General features: G+C 39.8%; 1 protein-coding gene across 1 annotated transcript in view; it reads left to right on the top strand.

Moving 5' to 3' along the window:
• Window positions 1-19,679, top strand: part of lama5 (laminin, alpha 5) — a 225,779-nt gene that overhangs the window by 124,803 nt on the left and 81,297 nt on the right. Inside the window, exons 21-27 of the mRNA XM_052031153.1 lie at window positions 247-349; window positions 1,689-1,845; window positions 3,311-3,446; window positions 6,706-6,848; window positions 9,874-9,980; window positions 12,152-12,305; window positions 13,654-13,817. Coding sequence (XP_051887113.1) covers window positions 247-349; window positions 1,689-1,845; window positions 3,311-3,446; window positions 6,706-6,848; window positions 9,874-9,980; window positions 12,152-12,305; window positions 13,654-13,817 — 964 coding nt within the window. The remainder of the gene's footprint in view (window positions 1-246; window positions 350-1,688; window positions 1,846-3,310; window positions 3,447-6,705; window positions 6,849-9,873; window positions 9,981-12,151; window positions 12,306-13,653; window positions 13,818-19,679) is intronic.

Raw genomic sequence — 19,679 nt, forward strand, 5'->3', positions numbered from 1 at the left:
ATTCTATTAACTCCGAAAATAAAAGGAACAGAGCTAAGATTTGGTCAGCCTGCAGCAGTTACCATTGATGCACCATTAAAGGCCTTGTCTTCAATAATACATTCATCCATGAGTGCAAATTGCCTTATGATGAAATTGGTGCTACCAAATTTTTTTTAAAACAGATTGATTCTTATCAAGTGTATTGATTTCAAGATTAACAATAATCTCTTCATGTTTTTTTTCATTGTTGCTTTTTGCCTACAGGTTGCCAGTGTGACATAGGAGGCTCTGTGGGCAGCTTGATGTGTGATGAACAGTCAGGGAGTTGCCAATGCAGACAGAATATTGAAGGACGCACATGCAACCAGTGAGATTCCAATACAGTGCTCTTGTGTTTGAGCTTTCTCCTTTCAACATTGATTCACAGCGTTCTTGGTTATAAACTGTTGGATGTGTGTGTGTTAACTGGGGTGTTCCAGATACAGGAACATTTATATATGACTGCATAGGGTGGTCACTGGATTTCTGAACCAATTATCTTCAGAGTTTTTTCTAACCATGGAAGTGGTTTAACTATGTTTGTACCCTGAAATCATGGTGCAAGCTGCCTCTAACTAAGTAATTAATCAGTAATATAATAGTTTTTTTTCTTATTTGCAATAATTTTATGCTCCAATCCCTATCCTCCCCCTCCCATTTATCATTGTGCAGTATGTTTTTTTTGTTTCATACATTGTATCTGTTCATGGTACTTAAATCACATCCTGCTGCCTCTGTTAAGAATCACCATGGAATAAGTTGCTGCTCAGCCTCCAAAACACCTGATGTCCTGGCATTAACCTGATCATTCAGACTGTAGGATTCAGATGAAGTTGGAACGAGAATTCGGATATGATAAATCTACACAAGGACTTTTAATTTTCTGCCTGAATATCTATTTTGTCTTTTTATTTTGTCAACATTGGATGTTGCTGCCCTGGTATTCCAGTGAAGTGAACTGTTTCTATTCTTCTAGCTCTAGGAATAGCACGTAAACACCATCAGTGGTCTCATCTTCAACCACCATATCCTCAACTCTGTAGTTTACTTAGAAAGTCAGTCTCACCATCTTACTATAGGCAAACCGCTGTCTGTTCAGCTGCTTAAATTTCCTGTAGAGCTCCAGCACTAATTTTGGAATTGTGCCCCCATGTTCTTTTAATATAGAATCTCTCTATCTCCATTATCAAATTTCCTTATCTTATTAAAAACTATGATTAGCTCACCCTTCTAACCTCAAGTAAATACAAACCAATTCATGCAAGCCAACCTCACAATTTGAACGATGTATTCAAAAGTCTCAGAAAGTTCACTTGCTTGGTGTCCATCACTCTCCCTTGCTGTGTTATTATGGTTGTATTAAATTAATTCCTCTTCTACTTAATTGTCTACATCAAGTGAAATTGGGTCTTGACCGTGTTTGTCTTCAATGTAGTATTCCTCTTAACTAATCCATAATATTTGAGAGTTTCTTGGGTAGTTTTCCACTTAACTATTTGCTCATTTACAGCCACCTCTGAGGGAATAAATGTGCAATGAAATAGCTAAAAGAAACAGTGATACAATAATTACTGCTTACTTTGACCCAAATCCAAGTTGCTGGACTGTGTCGATAATAGATCTTTGGCATCAGTCTCTCCTAACACTTTCCTTTTTTTTCTTTGAAGAGCAAAGCCTGATCATTACTTCCCTGATCTGCATCATCTGCGGTTTGAGATCGAGGATGGTACAACTCCTGACGGGAGATCTGTTCGTTTTGGGTTTAATCCACTTGAGTTTGAAAACTTTAGCTGGAGGGGTTATGCACAGATGTCTCCAATTCAGGTAGGTGACAGGTTCACTTCACAAGGATGTGAAAGCATGTTTGGTCAGTTAACTCTTGCCAGGTTTTGTTCCTAGATGGCTTTTTCTAACAGTTTATGGTTTAATCTCTCTGACAACTCATGGAGAATGGTTACAGATTGACACGGGACATTTGATTCCAATTGCACCTTCGCTTTTTCACAACCCAAAACAATGAAAAAAATCAGACATGGAGATGTTTATGTTGAAACACCGTGGATGAAAACCTGCTTGTCTGGTAAAAACAGATTTTGGGATCTTTCAGTGGCACAAAGGGGGAAACTATTGCCCGCTCGTTAACTGAAGGTCTCAGATTCAAACCACAGTCAGTCATCAGTTAGACAGGTTCTGTTAGTTTTAGCACTCCCAGGCTAGGGAGGGGAATAGTCACCTGTGACTCCACTCCTGATCAATCTCACCAGAGTGTGGGCCTCTCATGAAGATAGTCAGGGATCAAATTGCTTGGCAGCATTCATTGTACCCGTGTTCATCAGTGACAAGGTACTGAAGGATTCCTGGTGCCAATGGAACCATGTCCCAGTAATAATCATAATCTTCAAGCAACAAAAGTGTGAAAATTCCAGTAAAAGCTTATCTACCAACCTTACTGGATTAGGAACATTGAACATTCATTGATAGATAAGCAGTCTATAATGATTTTATTACATTTGATATACCTCATTGCTCTCCATTCAAAATACTTAATTGATAAAACATTGGCAAATCGTCTCGTTGCAGCATTGAGACCTGGAATGGGGAAATGTTTTGCCAGTGAACTAGTGGTGGAGGGATTTTTTATTCTGCACCTGTCTGTGCTGTGGAAGTGTTTGATGTTAGCACTGGACAAAAAGCTAAAAGGTCAATTCATTACTCAGTACTAATACACCTCACCTTAATAAGCATGAAAAAAACTATCAAAATACTATTACTTGGTATAAATGAAAAAGACATGTTCATAATGTAGGTTTTTATGTCTGAATCCTAGCTTGGTCTCGGATTCATAGCTATAATGTCTTCTTATAGTCCTTGTATGCCTGTAAAGAGGGAGACGGAAAAGAGATGGAAAAGCAATGCGTGTGCCTTTGAGGACAGGATATAATATTCACAATACTTAAATGAAAAGTCAATACTTGTTTCATAAAATGTTTAACTTCAATTTTATTTAAAATTCGTTCCAAGTTTTTGGGGGAATATTGTTGCAAGTAAATGTTTTTCAATGCCATTGATATATTTATACCTATAAACTGAATTTGTGATAGATCAAATTCAAGCATTTTAAATCTATCTAAGTAGTTGTGTCTTACAGTGACATTGACTCTCAGCTGAAGATATTTTTGCACGTTTAGTTAGAAGCATGCTTAGTCTGGTTCGGCTGCTGGCTTCTAGTATTATTGCACGGTGAGGTGGTGGAATTATTGTGCCTCCCATCAGCTTCTCTCTCCTCTAGCCTAAGGTAGTTGTGACTGTCAATGTGACTTCCCCTGACCTGTTTCGCGTTGTCTTCCGCTTCGTGAACCGTGGACCCACTGATGTGAAAGGAATGGTCATGGTCAGCGAAGTAAATCTTGATGCTTGTGGGAACTGTAAGTGGCTTTCTGACCGTTTTAATTCACCTTAAATATCTTTGCTCGTAGTTCACCCTTTTTCCTGCAAGTCTAGGAATTCACTCCTATCTTCGTTTAATTGGCATTGCTTGTCGGTGTGGACGAGGCTAACATACTTTGCAGGTGGACACTTGTTTCAAGGAAATGGGACTTTGCATCTATTATACGGAGATGTGCAAGTCTCTTTTTTTGTGTTTGTAGCCCTAGTCACACCTATGTGCCATTGTCAAATTCCTTTTCGTTTTTGCAGAATAGAGTCAAAATAACGATGCATGTGATGGATTCGGAGCTTTATTTGTTTCGTTTCATCTTGAGGTATATTAATACAGGATCTGTCACAGTATTTGGCAAAGTTACAGCTTATCAGGGACAAAGAACAGGTAAGATTTTAGCCACACAGATGCTGGCCTCCAGAAGGTGGCGGTTAAAGTGAGTGCATTGTTACTCTGCAAGAAACCATTCTTGTGCAATGTACCCCACTGAGCTTAAAATGGCATGGATGGTACATTATTCATTCCTGGGTTCTTTGCCACCTGCAGTCATTGCTAATGTAGCCTCCTGCCTCAAAATCTTACAAGCCACTCCTTAGTTCTTTTTGTCCCTCTCCACCTGCTGCAGTAACGATACTGGATGCTCCTTGGTATCCCAAGGAAGTTATACTGGATCCTTCTTTCTCCCTACTTTTCCTTAACACCCCTCTCCCTATTTAATTGTAAGTTTGCAAGGTGAAGGAGACATTAATGTGTCTGTCGTCAATTTGAAGCCATCTCTGCTAACTTCAGCTATGTATATGAGGCTGCACTGCATTGGGGATAAACTTCTGCTCTGTGTCTGAGTGGGATGATGCAACTGAGCCCACAATAATCCACACCTACCCTCAATTTTCCCAGTAGTTCCAAAAATAATCTAAACATTTGGGATGACGCAGCTAGTAGAGCTGCTGCCTCACAGCACCAGGGACCCAGGTTCAATCCTGGCCTCGGGTGCTATGTGTGTGGAGTTTGCATGTACTCCCTGTGACCACGTGGGTTTCCTCTCGCATCCCAAAGATTTACAGGTTGGTAGATTAATTGGCCACTGCAAATTTCTCCTAGTGTAATTGGCTGGTTGGAGAATTAGGGGAATTGATGGGCACGTGAGAGAGCGTAGGTCACAGGGAAAATACGTGAAGGATTGAGATTGATGGTGTTAAGTTCAAGTTTATTATCATGGACATACGTACATACCCAGGGTATAAATGTCATGAAAATTAGCTTTTTGCAGCAGCAGCACAGTACATTACAGGTATGATGAACCTTAAGTTATACATAAGTTACATAACAAATAAAAAATTAGACATAACAATATCAGTGCAAGTTGAGGCTTTGAAAGCCAGCATTGAGTCAATGGGCCGAAGGGCTTCCTCGGTGATTTAAAAAAAATGTGAGAGAATGCTGGACCACACGTTAGCTTTCCTCCTATCATTCACCCAGTTTTAAAGATGGGGCTGGTTTAAATCTTTCCCCATCTGTGTCCGATCACTGAGTCCTGCTCACTCCTCAACTCCTGCTTGCCGATCTAAGTTGGCTCCCTAGTGCCTCAGGTTTAAAATTCTCATCCCTTTACAGTGTACCACTCACTGTTGGTTTAACTTTCTGTGATCCCTTCTCAGACTGTCCCACTCTTGGCTGCCTGCAATCTAAAAATCTTTCTCCCCCACTTGTTCTCTTCCTTGAAGACCCTGCTTAAAACTCACCTATTAAACGAAGCCTTTGGTCACCCCACCCAACATTGCCACATTCAGACTGGCATTCATTTTATTTTGTTGTCGTTCCATGAAGCATCATGGGATATATTGTAATTATAAATATTCAAAGAAAGCAACTCAAAATAACTTGTGCTTAAACTCTTCATGTGAAATTACATCTGAATACTGCGTCCGATCTGGTCACAAAGGTAAAAGGGAAATATCGAAAGCACGGACACATTCAGAGCAGATCTTCTAACATTGATCACTAGTCTTAGGATCATGAATGATAAAAAAGGACATGCTATAAAGAGCTGAGAGGGGACTGTCGAGTTCCTTTGGGTTAGAATAAATCTGAACCTAGATCAGTAGGTGCATGTATTCCTGCAGTGGATATCCATGATCTACTTACAAGTAGTTCATTTTTCTTTTAAAGCACACTGCGTCTCATCCAATCCTTACTAATTTGGAAAGGTTTCAGAGATTGCCGAGTTCATGATCATTGGTTGAAGGCATTTACCTTGGCTCAGGGCATGTCAGGAAGCCTCTATCTTTAAAATAAATTGCTAAGGGTACAACTTATAGTGGGACATTTGTACATTTATCTGGGAGGGTGGAGAAATGACCTGGAATCGATGATCTTTGGTTCAAATCCCATCCACGCATTTGGAGAAAATAAATTCTATTAACTAAATGGTTTTGAAATTAAAAGTTAGCATGAGTAGTAGAATGTAAATGTTAGTTTACTAATGTCCAGTGGAGGAAATCAGCTGTCCTCGCCTGCTGTGTTCTGTATCTGCCTCCAGACCCACAGCCATGAGGTTAGTCTTAACTTCCCTCTGAAATGACCAAGTAGGGGCAAACTAGGATTGATTTTAAATGCAATTCTTTCCAATGGCACGTGCATTTTGATTTTAAAAATACACTTGAAAGGAAAGAAAGTGAACACATGTTCATACAGAAAAAGATAAATGTAGAACTGATGTTAGGAAGTCATCTTCACAGAAGATTAGTAGTTGGTATGGACTTGGAGTTGGGATAATGGAAGCAGGAAACTTTTGGTTCTTTGTACCGAGGGTGCTGGATTATATAGATGGATAAACTTCATTGGCCCAAGTGGCCTCTCAATCCATGCCAATTTATTGAACCATACAAACCTATTGAAGTAATAATCCAACAGTAAACTACTGCAGGTGCCAGAAATTTGAAATAGTTTTGAAGTATATTTTCCTAATGGTATGCATAAACTAAGTTAACTGTCTAGAGCATTGACACAGAATGCATCCTATCCAATGTTCAAATGTGGCCTTGTCCATATCATCTACAATTTAATTTGGGTCATTCTTGCATTGCAATTCGATGGATAAATTTATTAGGTCTCTGGAAAAGATCCATATTATTAAATCACTTCTTGTATAACATTGTTAGCCTCTTCTTGTTTCAGTTTTAATGAATGATATTTATCTACTTAAACTACAGAAATAATGTTACCTTTTGTGGATTGATGCCCAGGTTCAGAACAGACTAAGCAGATCATATTTGCTCCCAGTGCCGAACCAACCTTCGTCACCGTGCCACAGAATACATTTGTGGAACCTTTTGTTCTCAACCCTGGTTTGTGGTCAGTGGTCATCGAAGCAGAGGATATCCTCTTGGTAAGAAGCATTTTGTAGTGGATTTAACATTTGGGAGAAGGTGCTCCTGGACTCGATGTGATGCACAATAAAGTTTCTTTGGGACAGGAGGAATCCCTAGCTGGACCAGTGAAAGCATGGATGCAGGCAGCAGATGTTCACAATATAGTTGTTAGCTGCTTTGAAGGAGTTATTTTTTTAAACAGTAAAGTGCACATTATTCAATTATAGCTAAATCAAAAACCTTTCAGTGGTCCTCCAATTCAGGATTATCAGAGATCATCAAGGAGCCAGGCTCCGTTCTGACTTTGGGTTCCTTGTGGTTTCCTCCCATGTCCCATTGATATCCTGATAGATTAATGGGCCACTGTAACTTCCTATGATCCCCCCTCAGATTCTCATTTTGCCCCTTGGCTGCCTGGCCTCCTTAATCTGAAAATATCTGTGTGTGTGTGTGTGTGTGTGTGTGTGTGTGTGTGTGTGTGTGTGTGTGTGTGTGTGTCTTTCTCTTTGTGTGTGTGTGTGTGTGTTTGTGTGTCTGTCTGTCTCTTCCTGTCTCAAACTCCTTAAAACCCATTTGTCATATGAAGCCTTGGGTCACGCTACTCAAAATTAATTGAAGTAATTGAGCTCCCCAGATAACTTGGGAAAAAGTGATCTGGAATCTGAGATTTGGAAGCCTTTTCTTCCCCACACAGCAAGTTGCAATCTAGACCTGCACCAGCATCTTATACATTTTAATCACATCACCTCTCATTCTTCTAAATTCTAATGAGTAAAGACTCGACCTGCTCAACTTTTCTTCATGTGTCAATTCCCTCACCCCAGGAATCCGCCTAGTGAACCTTCTCTGCACGCCTCTCAATGTTGTTACGTCTTTCAATAAACATGGAGGCCAATATGCAGTACTCCAGGTGTGGTCTCACCAGCACCCTGTAGAGTTGCATTAAACTTTCCCTGCTTTTATTAATCCTTGCAATAAACATCAAATGCCTTTTTTCCACCTAACCACTTCCTTCCTGTGAAAATCAGCACCATTCAGATCAGTTAAGCATGTGCCTAGTTTCTCTTCTCAGTGGTTTCCTTGTTAGCTCCTGCAGTGGTCCTTCTGTAATTTAAGAAAATATGATGATTCAGGCAGACTTTCAACAAATGAACTCCTGTTGTCCTGCTGAGAGGCAGATCAATCCTTCCTTTCTTGGATGGCAAGAATTGGACCAGAAACTTGCTTCCCTTGTCTGTGCCAGTTAAAATGAAGCTTTAAAGCAGAATTCCCATTTGGAAAGAGTAATTCAGACACATTGTGGCAACCACACACTTTTCACTGGTCTTGGATGGGGTAATGTATCTGTCTGCCAAATCCGCAGAGCTACAGAAGAGATCTGAGCTGTCAGACCTTCTGCTTCCAATTCACTATTTATTTACTTTGTGGTTGGTTGCAGTAAATGTTCCTTTATCCCTGTTGGCTACTTAGAGTGGATGTAAAATATTTACCACTAATTTCCTTACAGCCTCTGTTACAACTCAAACACTCAGAATAGGTTGTGCCAATATAAACATTGGCCGTCAAATCCAGTGCTTCAAGATTTCAGGGTGCAAACCCTTAATATATTCAAGCAACCTTTCAACAAAAGCTGTTGTATGTAAAATACAAAGGAAATCTTCCTGCTTATAATTTACCATTTGGAACAATATCCAATCTGTACTGCTGTTTGGCTTAATGCCCAATCTTAAGTCTGATTCTACTTGGAATTGTTAAAACTAGATTTAACTGTGGGAATTCCTTCGATGATTATCTGATACTATTATGGTTTCAGATGCTGCTTTAGCTGTGAAGGGGGTTCAAGTGGACTAGATCGCCCTTTAACCATTGCTCAATTTGCTTGCACATTAACCCATTTGAATACAAAAGGAAGTAATTGAAATCGGAAAAAAAATTGTTGCTTCTCCTCACTGTTTGTAATTAGAATTTGGGATCTTTTCCAAATAAGGCCCTTGCTTCCGTAAGTAAGATCTTTGTTTTTCTCCTGCATATTATGAGAAATATTTAAGAGCAGTAAAGAAGCAGGTGTCCCCTATGAGTGACTCCCTTGAGATCCAAGATTAGCACCTCAGCGGAAATAGAAGGAGTTGGAGACAGAGAATTAGTGAAAACCAGGCAAGGCGAGTTACAATCCAACAATTATATTTGTTTATTAACTAGGTGAACAGAAGCAACTTGAAAAGCTGTTCTCTTTGTTAAAAGGCTTTTTTTTTTTGGCAAGACTGTGTTATGAACTAAACAAAAAGAACAGCCAAAATTTGAGGAGTAACAGAAGTTTAAGAGAGCAAAATGTTTGGGTTGATAATAGGCACTGGGAGCCCAAGGAGGTTGGAAATTTCAGGTTGAAAATGTGCAGTTCATGGGTTTTCATACTAGACTGACAGTGTCTGAACTTCCTTTGTGGTGGGGCAGCAGGGTTTAGTGTGGTAAATAGTTGGACTAAATCTCTGCTCTGCTCCCTATTTGCAAGAAGTTTTGGCAGGTTGTCTAGGGATTCTGCTCAACAATTGTTACCTTTTGATATGGTGATACCTCTGTTCATTGTCCCCTGGTTAGAGCAGCTTGGATGTATTTCAGTTATGCAGTGGACCCAAGCACCTCTGTCCCTTGGAAATTTCAGACCATCCAGATGATGATGGGAATTCCGACAATTTAGAATGGGGCCAATGCCCTTCAAGCAGGAGACAGCAAGGACTCTGGATCCCTATGCCTTGTTATTTTGCAGAAAGGATTTTAAAAGATAAATTGTACTGGATGCACCAGGTCCCAACCAAGATTGTCCTCGTTTTTCCTTACAAGATAGAAGAGGCTCCTTCAGCCCATCAAGTTCATGCTAGCTCACAGAGCAATCCACACCCCCATTAATTTTCCCTGTAACTGTCTGTTGCAATTCTAATAGGAAAAGTGTTTTAAAGGGGAAAATATTGAACTTCAAAATTTTAAGTGGGAAAATAAAATATTGCTATTGTTTGACACCTCAGGCATTTTTCCTTAACCTTGCAGGATTACCTGGTCCTTCTGCCCAGTGCTTACTATGAAGCACCAATCCTTCAGCTCAGAGTGACAGAACCCTGCACCTACACAGTCAGCCATCAAGACACCAGTCAGAAGTTAGTATGTTAAGAAAATTGTTGGACTTCAAAAGGATAATCTTTTATGTTTCTGTTCTAATAACACTTGAAAATTTTATTGAATTTTTTGTTCAATCGATATTGGTCATTTCATCCATTTATCCATCTTCAAAGTCACCATGTCCAGTAGAAACTGGGTGCAAAAGTCCTGGGAGCTCAAGGCCTATTAAGGGTTTGACAATGTGACTTCAGTCTTTTATTTTGCAGTTTAATAAAAAATTACTGAGCTAAATGTAAAAAAATTAATGGATATCGGTTTGATCTGTTTGAATAATATCCGTCTATTCTTTTAGTATAAGCATTGACCCAGCATTGATGAAAGGTGTTCAGCCTGACTAGCTAAGTGTTTCCAGCCATTTTTGATTTTCATTTCAGATTTCCAGCATCTGCAGATTTTGATTTTTTTTCATCAACCTATTTATTTTAATAAAATTCTCTGTTAATTATAATCCACTATTATTCACAGCATTTATTTCTAGACTGCTTTTCTGGAGTCCATAATTATGACATGTCTGTCTTCTCTAGTCAAATGCTTTGTGGAAAATCACAAAGAAGAAAAGGCTGCTGTAGTATGTTGACAAAATAAAACTGCAATCCTTCACTGAGGCTAAGACTTGACATGTGGTGCAGTTGTCTTGGGCTGGGCTTGGATAAGATATAGAATTAAAAACTGTCTAACATGGAACTTTTTAGAAGTTTGAAAGGAGTGGTGTTGCACAAGTGTGTGGAGATGTCACTGGACAATAAGGATACTAAATTCAGAGAGGAGATAGGGAAGATAGTCCATCTCTAGTGCTTTCTGCTCATGTTCAAATTGGTAATGTATTTATAAAAATGTATTTATTTTGAAATGAGAAAACTGCTAACTGTTTGGAGAAATTTGCAATAGGTTCCCATTCAATTTTTCTTGCCACAGATATTTCTGTATTCAATCAGCGACTCAGCATCGAATCAACTATTATGTGAACAGGGTCCTAATAGTTGTATTACTTAACAGATGGGAATGGCTTAAGAAGAAAATAATTTTCTTAACTCATGCACTTTGATATTTACTTATATTAAAAATATTTTTTATTTTAATTGTCAGCTCAGAGTTCCAAATAAGATCGATCTCCTTTTGAAACAGGTGTCAAACATGGCAGGATATACTCCGTGACTACCTTGGCTGTAAGCAGTTATTCACAAGAGGCCACCACAGAAGTCCCTTTTATCTCTTCCCTTTGCTCCATCCAGGGACTCAAACAGTCTGTCCAGTTGAAGCAGCAGTTGATTTGCATTTCTTCCAATCTAGTGCACTGCAATGGAGAAACCATACCATCCACTGCTTTGTGAGCCAACTGCATTCAGTTTGCAGAGGCGACCCTGAGCTTCCTATCCACTTTCATTCTCCATCTCACTCTCTTCATGACCTATCTATCCATGGCTTCCTCCACTGTTAGAATGAGGCCCAAAGTAAGCTTGGGGGACAGCATTTCATCGTGTGTCTGGGCATATTGCAGCCTTCCAGACCCCAGTTCTGCTGTAGTCATCCATCTGTAATACTGGCACAGTTTTTCTCTCTCCACCAGCCTAATCTGACTTATTGGGCATTTCCTACAGCTCTGCATTTTGCAGCTTTTATGTTCCTTTGTTTGCAATCTTCCTGTCTAACCTCACCCACTAACCTATCAATCAACAGCTTATCTCCTGACAACCCTGGTCCCACCCTATCAGAGATAAACCCTTCGTCCTCTCCATCCCTCTCATGTGCCCACACTCCACAACTTAAAGCTAACTTCTTGTCTCCCTTTCCCAGCACTGACAAGGGGTCTTTGACCTGAAACATTGACGCTATTTCTCTTTCTACAGGTGACCAACCTGCTGAGTGTTTCTAACATTTTCTGTTTTTATTTCAGCTTTCCACCATCTGTAGATCTTTGATTTTCAGTCACAAGAGATGATGTGCTGGAGAATCAACATGATGAAAGATCATTGCCCTGAAACATTAACTTGTTTTTCTCCCTTCAGACTTGTCTAATCTGCTTTTATTTCAAGTTCCAGTATTTGCAGGTTTTTGTTTTTACTATCTGAGAGTGAAATGGATTTGAGTTTCCGTTGGGTGTGTGGTAATCGTGATAATTAGGTGACAAGATTGGTCTCTTTCTCTACAGTTGTTTGCTGTACAGACATCTTTCCTTGGATGGCTTTCCCTCACTGCAGGCTACTGAAGGAATGTGTGCCAATGAAAATTACCTCCGCAGCCAGTGCCAAGTGATACAGCCCACTCTGAGACATCCACCAATGGTTGTCCTTAATGATAAACAGGTTAGTATAATACTGCAATGATGGAATGGAATATCAGTGAACAGGCACTAATGCTTGTGTTTGAAATTTTCTCTGCTATTATACTAAATAGAAGAAATTGGTTGGCAATGCAAACAAACTAGGAGTGAGAGTAATTGGAAAAAAACAGTTAGTGTTGCTCTATCACTGAATTATTTCAAAAAATATTATTAACAATTACATGCTATTATCTTAACTCATCGCTTCCACTTTTATACCCATGTTGATATAACATTATTTAACTCTGATATTTCTTTGTTGGTGCAGTATTACAATGTTGACAGTGTTGTATCTTTCCCTAACTGTGAGGCTACATTGAGTGGATGGCAGAATAATGATGGAGATTCATCTCCTCCTCCCTCTGTATTTTCCTTTGTCACTCTGACTCATTCATGATATGCTTCCAGTCTCTGCATAGCTGCATTGATTTTTATAACATAATCCAGCCATGGTTCTGCTGGCTGACTTGTTGATTCAATGCCCTCAACATTTTCAGTCAGTAGCTATTTTTGTGACTGTCCAGTGATCATTGGCACAGCTGGTGGATAGCCAGTGTAATGTGGACTTAAATCATCACTCAACTCCTATAAATTCATGAATTAACTTCATTCTTGTTTCAGCTGCTTCCAAATAATTTGCCTATATAGTGCCTTCCACAGCCTCAGGACAGCCATTATAGGAAGGGCAGCAAGCTCTCTCATATACAAACTCACAATAGCCAGATTTAGAGTTTCAGTAATGCTTACTGGGGAATATATTTTTCCCAGGGCACTCAGGGAACCCCTCTGTCCTTAAAATATTGCTTGAGAATTTTTTTAAATCCTCCTGACATGACCTTGCTTTAACATCTCATCCAAAAGAAGGATCTCCAAGCCACAATTCGGCTAATACCAAATAATTTGCTTGAGTCTTAATGGTCGTATTATTTTACCCATGAAGCTTAGTTCAACTCTACAAAGTTCTGCATTCATAAAGAGCCATTAACCACAAAAATTGATCTTGCTTCCTTGCTCAATGCTATGATCTTGCAAATATTTCCTTTTCAATAACTCAACTGATCTCTCTTGAAAGTTATAATTGAATCATTAATAAGGTAACACAGTCAGCTCATAACAACTGGGTGTGTTATTAGGGGGACGAAATCTGCTGTTGGCCAATAATCTTCAGTTGGTTTCCTTTCAAACCTATCCTTCACCAGTAAAAAGTGTTTCTCCCCATCTTTCCCATTTTCCCTTTGATATGTGATAATGCCAAGCATTCTGTGATAAATTGGAAAGCAATGTTCTTAGCATTTCCACAAGTGGATTGTCTAACTCCCTATATTTTTAAGGTCAATGTACAATTGGGAATGAGGGTTCCACATTCAGGCGCCTATGTGGTACTGATCGAATACGCAACTGAGACGGATCCAGGAAAAGGCCTCAGTGTTGTCATAAATGCTTTAGGAGGGCAAGACCAACACATCACTATTGAGCTCCATAATTGCAAATACAGGTAAGGATGACTTCTTAAAAACAGGAATCTTTGTTTCATCCTTGATCGGATGTACCAGAGCAAAGTTTCAGCAAGCTACATTGATGTCCAAAAGCTGTAGTTTCATATGATTTTTGAGATTCTTCTTTACTTTTTGAAGTTAGATCAGAAACTTGGACTTGACTAAATACCGAATGAAAACTAAAAGGACTATAATTAATTAGGTACAAGCAGAAAAAAGTATTTGTTGTTAATGCTGAAAACATTTAGCTGAGATTTGCTACTCTCCTCGTGGAATCAAATGTTAAAAGGAGTTGAAGAGCTCCACTCTTGCCTTCAGTGTCTGCTCCCAGACAGTTTAATGGGGAAGCGTCGGTGGATTAGATGGGAGATCACTTTATTGTTCAGATCTCACTCTACCTGTTATATCAAAATTAACTTGCAGAGGGAAATATAAATAGAACTTAGAGTCAGGAAGCCTGTATGTGATATAGATGTTCTTAGTTTTGTGATTGGCCAGATTCAGTAGGTTAGATGTAAAACTTCTGAACTGGGTAAAACTTATTCCAATGACGACAGAGAGGAATCGGCTCCTGCCTCACCTTTTTAGAGTAGAAATGGCCTGCAGTAAATACTTGAATGTTGCAACTTTCATGGCTCATTGAACCTGTTCTTTTAATTGGATTACAGTTAGGTCAGCCTTGGTGGTTACATAATGAAGCAGCAATGTAAAACTGACTGTGGACACTGTCAGTGAGCATGTTTCCCAAACACTGGACGTCCCCCTTTAGAGGGATATACACTGTACTGCTGTAGTTGATCCCCAGGATCACTGCAGTGTTGAATCAGAGGGTGACCTGCATTCTCCTGTAGGTTTTTATGTGCCAATTTTCATTGCTGGTCAACCTTCAATACATGAGTTTTGAGACTGGTTCAAAACTCAATAGCTAAAATAAAAAGTTACTCCTGGGATAATCCGAAGTCCCTCTCCACGTCAGTTCCCAACTAGAGTTGGGATGTAATTCCGGGCCTTCCCAGGAGTATCCACTAAGGGCAAGAGCTAGGCCAAGGAGGATTAATCCTTCCTTGTATATCCTTGAAGAGCATTCCTGCTTCTCCTGATCCCTCACGGAAAGGAAAGTAACAATTCAGACTGAACCTTTCCACTTTCAATGGTCTGTTATGACATGGCAGAAAAACACTGCTCCTTCTTGCTGGCGTAAAAATTGCAGTCACTTCCAAACAATAGAATTGCAACCTGGAATGCTTCTATTAAAAACCTACCCTTATAAATTTGTCCAGGGGTCCTTGTCATGTGTTTAGTGAAAGTCAGGGTAAAATTGCAACAGCTCGAGGGTATGTAAGTGACGTAGGCAATTTAACTGTCAGTGTGCCTAAGCTTTACCAGGCAAGTAGGATAATGTTCCCTCTTTAAGAATCTGTACAGAGGCACTAAAATGGTTTCGGGGACGAAGCTTTCAGTTTCAAGGTTAGAGTGGGGATGTCTGAGTGCTTCTCCCTCAACCAAAGTTTGAGAGGAGGTTTGCGAGATCCTGATGGGTTGAGATAGAATCATAGTCATAGAGTAACAGCATGGAAACCACCCTTCAGCCCAGCTTGTCCATGCCGACCAAGATGCCCATATAAGCTAGTCCCATTTGCTAGCGTATGGCCTATGTTCCTCTAAATCTTTCCTATCCATATCCAAATGTCTTTAAATATTTTTTGTACCTGCCTCAACCATGAGATGGAGTAGGTAAAGGAAAACTATTCCCGTTAACGTAGTTTTCGAGGTGCATGGGATATGGATTTGGTTAGGTGACAGTCATAGCAGCGTGGGCGGAAGAGTTTTTACCCGATAATCATCTGGAGTTCGCTGCCTGTAGGGTAGAGAGACAGAGGCAAGAGAGAGGAATGGACTGATGGGATTGCTCTACATGGAACCAACATGGACTTGATGCAACAAATGGTCTCTACTGTGCCATAACAATTTTATGAATAGATCCAATACATTTTGAGCACAATGATGCAATCAATGTTAGTTTTGTTGTCAGCTCTATAGCTAATTTCAATGTTTTAGACTTCCAATCAATCATTTCCTGCAGTGGGCATTGGATGCCATTTATGGACTAGTTGAAATTTTCACAAAAACATGAAGAGGAATGGGCCATTTGGCCCTTTGAGCCTGCTCCCCTATTCAATCATGGCTGATGCTCCTTCTCATTACCATAGTCCTGCTCTCTCTCCCACATTTCATGGTCCATGTTCTCTCATTGTTTGCAAAGCGTGGGAAAGCCCAGCTCCCATGTCTTTGAGATGTGAATCACTCCAACCCTCTGTGAGCAATCCTAAGTGGGAAACTGGAAGCTAAAGGGTGTAGATGAATGTTGCTGAAATAAAAGCATAAGCTCAGATTTACAAAGAAAATTCTGATTGGTGCTGCAAAGATTTGATTTTCAATTCTTGGGCTTTGCAATCTGGCTTAAGTTTGGACGGAACGTAAAAGGAATTTGAACTACTCATTTCTAAAGTCAACATTCACATACTTGTGCCCTTAATGAAAACTGCAGATATTAGAGTAGGCAGTTCACCAGATGTGTGTGGATGTGTGGGAAAATATGTTCACTCTAGAAATCATCCAGATCAATTATAAGGCTTTAAAAATGAGGCATAAACATAATTTTGGATTACCTATCTTGTGTAATTAGTTTGAGCAGATGTGAAATAAATATCCATGGTCATTTCTCAAATTAGAACATAAATTTAGCTGCAGAGACATTTAGAACAATGCAAATCTACCTACCGAAGTCCATTTCAAACCCCTAGGTCATGTCAAACACATTTGTATCACCCAGCTTCAAACATCTGTGCATCACCAACTCATCCACAAAATGCTTCTCAGAATTGTTATTGCTGTTTCCCAGTTATGCCAGCAAGTCACAGCTGCTGCACTTTATAATTTATCAAAAAGAATCTCTACGAAATTAGCTTGCTAATAAGATGCAGTAGATCTTGTTTCATGAAGAAATTTGATTTTGTTTTTAACAACTAGAAAAGATATGAACTTTCCCAAGACTGAGTCCTCACCTAAAATCACAGAATGTTGCACTGGGTGAAAGAGGTCATTTGGCCCAACAGAGCTCCACTGGCTTACAGGAAAAAAGTGATCCATTTTGTTTTGTCTGTCCCCTTCACGCAGCCTTTTAAAAAGTTTTCAAATATCTATTCTGTTGTCTTTAAGCAGTTTTTGTGTGTCTTGCTGTCAGTTGTGCTTCTGGGAAGTTACTTGTCAGCACTTTGCGTGGGTTGGGATGGCTCACTGACACACCCATGAACAACAGTAGATGTTCTCAATTAAAACAAAATGTCCACAAAGCCAGTGACCAAATCAGCTTTTATTAGAGCTTTCCTGACTCGTGCAATTTATTTTTTTGGAATGACTTTTTAGAATGATATTTTTTATGGCTAACACGAGGGGGCATAATTTTAAGGTGATTGGAGGAAGGTATAAGGAGGATGTCAGAGGTAAGTTTTTTTACACAGAGTGGAACGCACTGCCAGCAGAGGTAGTGGGGGCAGATACATTAGGGACATTTAAGAGACTCTAAGATAGCCACATGAATGGTAGAGAAGTGGGGAGCTATGTGGGAGGGGAGGGGAGGGTTAGATAGATCTTAGAGCGGGATAAAATGTCGGCACAACATCACGGGCCGAAGGGCCTGTACTGTGCTGCAATGTTCTATGTATGACGCCATGTCACAGGTAACTACTTGAAGTTTGTATGCTCACTTTACTGCCTTGATAAGGCTCTGCACCTGCCTGCAGACTATACATATAAAGACAATCTACTGATGTTGGCAATGTAAAATAAAAAAATGCCAGAAGTACAGAAGAAACGTTGTAGGAATGAAGAAAGTCTTGAGCCAAAATGACCAAGTTCTTCAATACTTTGCTTCTATCTATTTGTCCTTTGCATTTAAACATTTCCTAAATGAATCAAGCACATTGGCCCCAATCAGTTAATCTAATAACATGCTTAAGAGGAGCTGTGTAAAGGAGCTCCCCTGGCCGCTGTTCTTCTCCTTCACGCCCTGAGCTTGAATTCTAACCTTGGAGTCTGGTGCATTGAAGAGTATTGTTCTGACTTTGTCTTTTCCAACACATTTCAGTAATTTGTGAAGTTACTTCCATGAGATCTCTGAAATGAATGTTTTTGCCACCAGCTTATCTAAAACATTCCTTTGTGCTTTGTTGCTGGGATTCAATCCGAGTATCTCGTCAGCATCACCCACACAGCCTCCCAGCAACCAGAGCTTGAATCAGAAAAAGCAACATTAGTCATTGTTGCAAGTTAAGACTCATTCACCAGTTTGGCTTTTTTATTTTCAGATTGTTTGTTGGGAGTTGTAACAGTTATGTACCAGTAGTCCCGAGATGAGAGTTCGAATCTTGTCATCATTCCTGGAGAAATTAACTTGTTAACGAAGTAAATCAACCTCTGTTAGAAAACTAGCATTAGTAGTGGTGAGCTTGAAACCGCCACACCCACTGAGCTCACTGATAGCCTTTAGAGAAGGAGATTGGCTACCCTCACCCAGAGTGGTCCACGTGAGTTCAGACCACAGTGATGTGGTTGACTCTTAACTGTCTTCAAACGCCTGAACAATGAATGTTGGCCTTTGCAGTGATATCCTCTTCCTGTGAATGAATAAAAAAAAAGAAAGTGTGTTCCAACAGTTGCTGTTTTGCACCTGTATATAACACAGAAGGCAAGGTATAATACTGAAATTAATTAAGAAAAGAATCAAGAAAAAATAATCATGAGTGAAGAGTTGAGCCTTGGGGGTCTGCAGTAAAGTTACATCAGACAGCTTCAAAAAACAAAATGCTGAGGTTTTAATAGATTCTTTCCATTCCTGGATGCAACCAGTGAGAAGTGCATTATGGAGTCCAGATACTTCCCCACAGAGAATGCTCTTAGGATCTTCCCTGGACAACATTACTAAGTGCAGACTCATTCAGGAAACAGGGAGGAGGAGGATGGGCAAAAATTACTTTAATTGCATATGTTTTTTGTGTTCTGGTTTGCTGCCAGTACAGTATGGATTGAATTTCTTCTCACCATGTCTCTGCCCCATCTATTTGATTCCACGTATTTCTGTCGCTACACAATAACCTGACTCGAGTCATCGCCCAACTCATCTGCTGACACCCTTAATTGTGTTTTTGTCTCACTACATTTATTTCTCTTGTTCTATTCTCCATAAACCTGAGATCATCCAAAACTGTCCTGACCCACACCAAGTCCCTTTCACCCATCACCTCTTTGCTTGCTGACTACAATAATTCCTGGTTAACAAAAGGTTCAATTTTAAATTCTTCATTCTTGTCTTCACACAACTTCTTGGTCTCATCCCTCTCTAACTCTGTTAGCGTTATCTGTGTTCCTCCAATTCTCGACTCTTGTGCATGGCAGAATGTAATTGTTCCACCTCTGGAAGCTAAACCTTCAGCTGCCCAAATCTGGAATTAGTTCTCAAAACTCCTCTGGTTCTCTACTTCTCCTTCCTCTTTAAGGATGTCCCTAAAAACCTACATCCTTTTGTCCAAGTATTTCTTTGTGGCTTGGCGCCAGGATTTATGTTTGATCTCTCTTCTGTGAAATGCGTTTGAAACCGTTTACTATGTTAGAAACATAAAAGGTGCCAATGTTGCTGCATTTTCTGGTTCTCTCGTTGCATGCTGCAGTTATGCAGCTGAAGTGATGAAAAGTGCTATGGAAATGGTGGTTCCTTATGAAAGCAAAGCCTTGAGGAGTAATAGTGTGGGTTCAAGTTGTAAGAGCCCCTGAGCAAATCACAGAGAAGAGGGAGTTGAATCTGT

The sequence above is a fragment of the Pristis pectinata genome, chromosome 16, assembly GCF_009764475.1.
Source record: "Pristis pectinata isolate sPriPec2 chromosome 16, sPriPec2.1.pri, whole genome shotgun sequence".
Taxonomy (NCBI): domain Eukaryota; kingdom Metazoa; phylum Chordata; class Chondrichthyes; order Rhinopristiformes; family Pristidae; genus Pristis; species Pristis pectinata.